Source organism: Dermacentor albipictus, chromosome 2, assembly GCF_038994185.2.
Source record: "Dermacentor albipictus isolate Rhodes 1998 colony chromosome 2, USDA_Dalb.pri_finalv2, whole genome shotgun sequence".
NCBI lineage: Eukaryota > Metazoa > Arthropoda > Arachnida > Ixodida > Ixodidae > Dermacentor > Dermacentor albipictus.
In genome coordinates this window covers 182627461-182634465 of record NC_091822.1, presented here as the reverse complement: position 1 = coordinate 182634465, position 7005 = coordinate 182627461, and the positions used below count along the sequence as shown (strand labels likewise).

Sequence of the window (7005 nt, the reverse complement as noted above, 5' to 3'; positions counted from 1 at the left end):
AAAATTGTGTGGCGCTGTGGATCTTTATTTTCGTTTTCATGTCACGAAAAGTTAAACATCATTAAAACCTCTTAAAAGCCCTATAATTTCTTTTGTTTGTTTATACACAAACATTTGTTTATACATCGCCATACATATATGTTTAGCTTTCAAGTTGTTGAGTAGCGAAACTGCGGCAACACTTGCGCCGCTCATGCGGCCGCCGTTTTGGTGTGTGTTCGCACATGTCAAGTGGCAAAAATACTTTATTGAATAATTAATAACATCATATATAGTATTTTTAGAGCATTTTGGTTTGATGTTTTTTTTCTAACCATGAGTACGAGCACACTGTGAACGAGAGGGCATGTACGCGCTGTTTCCGCTTCCGTTGCTCAAAGGCGATCGAGATTTCGATAGAGTTGTAACGTGGTCCGTTGACTCGATAGACTATTGACTCGACGGCCTTCGAAACGGCTCGTGTGGCAGCTCGAATTTGACCTTTGAGTCAACTGACTATCGGTTGGAAGGCCTTCCAAACGCCCGTGTGACACGGGTATAACATACACAGAAAAACGCTTTCTCCGAAGAAGTAGCGCTTACACGCTAGAGTGAATGTGCAATGATTCTTCGAAAAGCCGCTTGCATAGTTTGTTGTCCAAAAGTCGACAATTCGGTTTCGGTTTCGATGACGTCATTCGCGAGTCAAACCTCAGCAACGCCGCATCTCGTGCATTCTCGCCAGCCACAGTGCTTTGGTAATGGCGGGCATGGTATAGTGGAGTGGGTGACGATGGGAGAACTAAGTGATGGTTACAAAGCTGTCTTACCACCGGGCCCAACATGCTGTCATGATGTGTGGTCGTCCAGTAGCGCAAACCACTTACAAGTAGCAGCCAAGTCGCCATGGCCGACGCCGAGGCAGAGAACAAAGTAAAAAGTGCCATTGAAGTCTGCGCCACAGCACAAGCGATGATTGATATTAATTCCGAGCATCTCGAAGGTCTTCGAACACGGTGTGAGACCAGCGCAGAATTAACGCAACATGAAATACGAGCTCTCGAAGTAAGTACAACTGCTGTGCTTTTCTTTTTCTTTCTCTTTCCGGATTCCCAGGCGTCGGCCGGAAAGATAGCCGGCTGCTCTGTGGACACCCAAGTTTCCATTGACTGTGAGACAGCCAGCAAAAAAGCCGGAAAACACGCTCGCTGAATACCCCTGCAATGAAGTTCGATGCAGTTTTCTCGTGCGGCTTAATCTGCGACTTAGAGTGGCAACTTCTCTTTTTTTTTAAAGGCCGTAGAATCTGGGACGCATTGTTTTCTCGCTGTGGGATAAGTGTGTCACCTGTTTTGTTTCTTTTTTGTTGCAAGCAGTACGCCGGGCGTGTTTTCGCTCGTGTTGTCTGTATGTGCTGTTTTTACCGGCTCTGCTCAAGATTAGTCATGTTCGGCTTCACCTCATCAGTGTGGGCTGTTCGTGGTGTGGCTTTCGATACCATCACAAGACATTGTCATTCCAAACATTCGTCATTGAGAGAATCGGTGCGATCATTTGTCTGCGTATCAAACGTGCATCACTGCCAACGCGAACATGCTATGGCTACCTAGCAATTCTGGTATTTCTGAACCATGAACGCCTTGTTCAAAGAACAAAAACATCATGTTAAGCACGAACACAAGTAGCGGCAAAGATGTACGGGCGAAGAGCCAGTAGCTTGGCGCTTTACTCTAAAGCACGTTAGTTGACTGTACTGTATTCACATTGGTAAATTACTAGATATTTATTCGGGCTTTTGGGACATGCGCTGCAGAATTTAACTCATTGCAAGTGCCTGGAAGGCACTCTGGAACAGTGTATTTATCGGGTGATAAGTCGACGTAGGTATTGTCGCGTGTGTATTGCAGTGGCGAAGTGCCATGCACACGCCGATAAAGTCAACAGAGTACTTCTGTAACATAGTCATATTGTGCTGTCACTTGTGTCGATGCAGAATGCTAGCAACCCTTTTTCCGTTGTGTCAAACAACAGTGCCTTTCGCGAGTTTATTGTAAGTTAGTGACCCACCAAATACTGTTTCTCAATTTTTAATAAATCACAAGACCTTATAAAATCAAGTAATTGTATACAATGGTATTGTCTTGAATGCTGTATAGCTGCCATGAAATCTTGGTGACTGTCAAGCCCTCCCATAGGATTTGTTACAAGTACTTCATGTTAATAAATAAAGCACTAATATTTAGGTCACGTGCAGGTGGGGCACGACTGCTGGAGTGCCAAGTGAGCAGTGCAATGCATTGTATATTGAAGTGAAAGCATGCACTTGCTGCACATCACAGTTTATGTTCGAAGAAAATATCTATACGGTGCATCATTTGCAAGGCCAAAGTCGGGCTTCACCATCTTTTTTAAAAGCGTACTGACACATACATTCCAAGTTGTAGAAACTGAGCAAATATGGAGGCTATGAAACAATTATAAGATATTTTAATTTAATACTGAAGTTAGTATAGAAATGCCAGACCTGCTGTTGTTATTACTGTGACGTCATGACACATCTAAATTCGCTGACGTTGAGCATGTGTTTCTTTTGACTGCGCTAATGACTGGAAGTCATGGCACTCGCAAGAACGCTGTGAGGAAGGAAGGAAGGAAAAAGTGGAGAAGGAAAGGTAGGGAGGTTAACCAGTATGGCTTAACCGGTTTGCTATCCTACACATGGGAGAGGGATGGGGGAGATTAAAGATGGGGAAGGGGGAGAGGGAGAGAGAGCACATATCACAGCACACACACATGGTCCGTTGGAGTCCATCATTCTGGCATGGTACGCGACGTCACTCTCACAGCCGCTTGTCCAATCCCGTCTCTTTCAAAAACCGAAGTAGTGCCTTTGTCGCCTTCACCTGCGATATCTTCTGTCGGCGGCATGTGAAAATCGTGCCGAGCGACAATGGTCTACTGTCAAGGCGCGCTAGAACAGATGCCAGGGACTGTCGCTGAACGTTATAGTCAGGACAGTCGCACAGAACATGTTCCAGCGTCTCCTCGCAAAGGCAGGCATTACAGAGATCGTTGTCGGCCATTCCAATGCGGAAGGAGTAAGATTTGGTGAAAGCCACCCCCAGCCATAAGCGATAAAGCAGGGTCGCCTCTCTTCGACGCAGTCCAGTTGGCATATAGAGATGCATCAAAGAGGGCAGGTGGTATTGACGGTTGCTCTGGGTGGTCTGGCTGTTTGGTGTGCACCATAGAGATAGCGTGATCTCATGTGCAAGCACTCGAAGTCTGCTAGCTGCGTCGGATCGTGAAAGCGGTATGGCCTCTTCTTGTGCGTCCTCAAGAGCTGCCCGAGCGGCATTATCGGCGTCTTCATTTCCAGTGGCGCCGCAGTGACTTGGCAGCCACTGAAACGTCACATGGTGTCCTTTCTCCTGTGATGTATGGAGTAGGCATCTAACATCGAATACGAGCTGTTCGAATGGCCCGCGATGCAGAGCTGATAGTACAGATTGTAGGGCTGCCTTTGAATCGCTGAAGATTGACCATTGCCGAGGTGGCTCCCGATTGACGACACGAAGTGCAGCGCGAAGAGCAGCTAGTTCAGCAGATGTCGATGTTGTTGGGTGGTCAGTCCTAAAGCTGATGGTAATAGCTTTTGCTGGGACAACCACAGCACCGGACGAACACTGGATGTTTGTGGAACCATCGGTATAAATGTGTTCCAAATTTTCTGGGCCCTACACAGTGATAAAGACCGTCAAGCAACAAGGAATCTTGAAATCGCTACACTATTTGGGACCGGAAGGAAAAACTGAAATAGCAACAGTGGGAAATATCATACCCTATCATCCCAGGAGGGATGAAAACCGAAGTCCGGGAGTCAAGACGTTTTCCATTTACCATCATTTTAACAAATAGGAGATTTGACTTCAGAAGGTATACATTTTCCATCGTGTCACATTGGTCGGAGGATGCACGCCTAACTTTGCTGCATCAGGCGAAGCAACTTGGCTACCGGCAGACTACGACCTTGGAATCGTTGGGAAAGTAGATCTGCAGGAAAGGCGCAAGACGGAAGAGGAGCTTGCACGCTACAGATCAACAATGAAGAGGCACTTCGATCTGCGACATAGCCCAAAGATGCCTGTAATAGAGCCTGGAGATACAGTTTTAGTCCGGAGGAGTTTAGATGGACCGAAGTCCAAATTTTCTGGGCCCTACACAGTGATAAAGACCGTCAAGCAACAAGGAATCTTGAAATCGCTACACTATTTGGGACCGGAAGGAAAAACTGAAATAGCAACAGTGGGAAATATCATACCCTATCATCCCAGGAGGGATGAAAACCGAAGTCAGGGAGTCAAGACGTTTTCCATTTACCATCATTTTAACAAATAGAAGATTTGACTTCAGAAGGTATACATTTTCCATCGTGTCACATTGGTCGGACTCGGTATTAAAATATTCTACCGTTTCGCCATGTGCGTCAATGCTCAGTGGTAGAGTACTATGCCTTTTGATGGGACTGTGAATCAGAAAATCACTGCACACATACTTGAGGCAAGCAAGTAAGTCATCCGTGGAGGTTGGACGGTGTACACAAACCTCTCTTTGCGATTCGTTAGTCATGCCTTGAATTATCAGGGGAAGGATTGCAGAGTCCGGTAGATTAGGGTCGGCAATGTAGAGTAAACGTCTCTTCTCAAAAAAATAATCCATGACTGTCCCTTCTCTGTGTCTGAAAGCTAATGCGTCGTCCCATCTGTCAACCGGATTTCGCTCAAAAGCAGAAAGAAAACTATCTTTCCACTTCTGCCATGAATCACGGCATTGACTTGCGATTCGCATGTCCCACCATTTTCTGGCATTGCCAAATAAAAAACGACGCATGTTACACACTTTGTCGTCCAATGACGTCCAGTGGTTTTGCTCACATGCATATTCATAAAATCTGAGCCACAAGTTGGCGGCATTAGACACCCCATCGAAACTATCGGGCTTGAACTCTTCTTGATGTGGTTTCTGTGCTCTTAGTGAGTCGCTAACTGCTTCGAAAATCAGTCGCTGTTGCTCATACTGCGTGGTCTGCTGCTGAAACAGCGCTTGCAACAAGGCGTTATGCGTGTGCTCAGTCTCGTTCTTGGAATCTATCCTTGAATGTCCCGGAAACATAACCTCAAATTCAGACATAGAAGCATCGATTCTTACCACACCTTTCTCAACGAGGGCCGCTTCGTTCAGTTGACTCTTCTCGGCGATGATGTGAAGCAGTTCCGATGAAGTCGCTGATTCCTGAAGGAGCACTGGATCTTCGCCGTCAAGCTGGTAGGTCTTCACGGTCGTCTGCCCATCTGTTCTTCTTGCCAACGTCACTTCAAGCCACATGGTCGGCTGCGCCAAACGCTGTGAGCCTGTGTGTTGTGATGAATGGGCTTCTTGCGTACCAAAACTGAAACTGGTTTGTAGAAACAAGCATAACAGTAAATTATCCGGGCCTGTCCAATGCCTTCCAACATCTTTTCTGGTGTCTCAAAAAGGTTTGGACTTTAATTACAAATCAGAAACATCAAGTCAGTACCCATTTGATGGCAATGTTTGCAGTTCTTGATTCTGCCGTCTCTGTTTTCCAGACAAAACTCGTCAAGCTATTCAGCCGCCAAGTACTGGCGAAACAAAAGTGCAGTGAATGTGAAAATGCTTCGGAACTCAAGAACTACCCAAAACTGGTCCTGTGGCTCAAAGTTGTTGGTCTTACGCCCAACTCTATTCAGGTATGTATGTTTCAAATGATTAGACGGCGTATTGTATCATGCGGTGTTGTGTTGCCAGGCATAGTCATCACGAATGTATCTTAGAACCTTGTTGAAACCTCGTTTACTTGTCAGCGGCATCACCATCAATTTATTGTCTTCAATCTCTGCATGTTCATTAGTATGCTTGCATTTTAACAGCAGCAATATTTAATACTTCATGAGAATCGGAATTTATGGCCTTGCGATCATTGTTGCTTTCTTCTCATGCCTTAAATAATAAAAACTTGCTTTCCTTTCTTTATTCTGATAGACAACCAAACTTTTTTATTGTGCCTATACAAGAACACAGCTTGTAGCAGCTGTATCTTTTGTTTTTCTTTTGTTAATCATGTTTGCCTTGTTGAACAGCAGCCATATTTTCTGCCACTCTTAAGAGGAAGCTTTAGCTCAGGTGCTCCCATCTAAATACATGTAAAAGGAGAACTTGTCTTTCTTGCTAACTACTTCACCAAATTAGACGAGCTTTGTTGCATTTAAAAGAAAAACTTAAAATCTAGTGACTGTTGGTTAGGAATATTTGATTTAGTTCGTCAATTTTTTATTAAATATTGGAAAAAATTGCTAATTTTCAGAAAATGAAGCTATCAAGTTTAGAACCCTTTAACTCAGCAAGGAAAGATGATATTAATCACAATCTTGTTAATTGCATCTAATAGTACATCGTAAAGCGGACAGAATTGATATGTTACACGTGAATCTAAAAAAATTCAGTGATATGGAAATACAGCTTTTGCAGAACCCTTGTACACAACGTAACAAATTCCCATGAGATATAAATTGACATGTCAAATTTGTCCACTTTGAATGATCTGATAGATGCCGTTTACAGAACCGCGATATCTGTTCTCTATGTGGAACTATTAACTTTTAAATTTTGTGCGTCTATTTTTCTTGAACTTTCGAATTTTTAAAAATTCTTTTCACAGAATTCAGGCTCTAAATAAAAATTATGCTTCCAATAGTCACTAAAATTTAACCTTTTCTCTCAAATGCAAGAATTCTCATTAAGATTGGTCCAGTGGTTATCTCAGAAAAACGTTATTGTGTTTTACATGTATTTGAATAGGCAGTGTCAGAGTTGGGCCCAAACTAAACCTTTCTCTTAAGACCACAAGTCTCTGAGCTATGAATGTGTAAACATTGCTATGGCATCTTGTGTTAAAGATGGCTTCCTACAATGCAAACTGTACGTTTACAGCACCTGGTAAGGTGT

The 7005-nt window shown here is 43.9% G+C and overlaps 1 protein-coding gene across 1 annotated transcript in view; it reads left to right on the top strand.

The window, feature by feature from the left end:
• The first annotated feature begins 714 nt into the window (after positions 1-714).
• The window catches only part of ksr (kinase suppressor of ras), a 43662-nt gene continuing 37371 nt past the window's right edge, over positions 715-7005 (top strand). The window contains exons 1-2 of the mRNA XM_065454663.2: positions 715-1044; positions 5610-5750. Of these exons, the coding sequence (XP_065310735.1) occupies positions 886-1044; positions 5610-5750 (300 nt within the window). The 5' untranslated portion in view covers positions 715-885. The remainder of the gene's footprint in view (positions 1045-5609; positions 5751-7005) is intronic.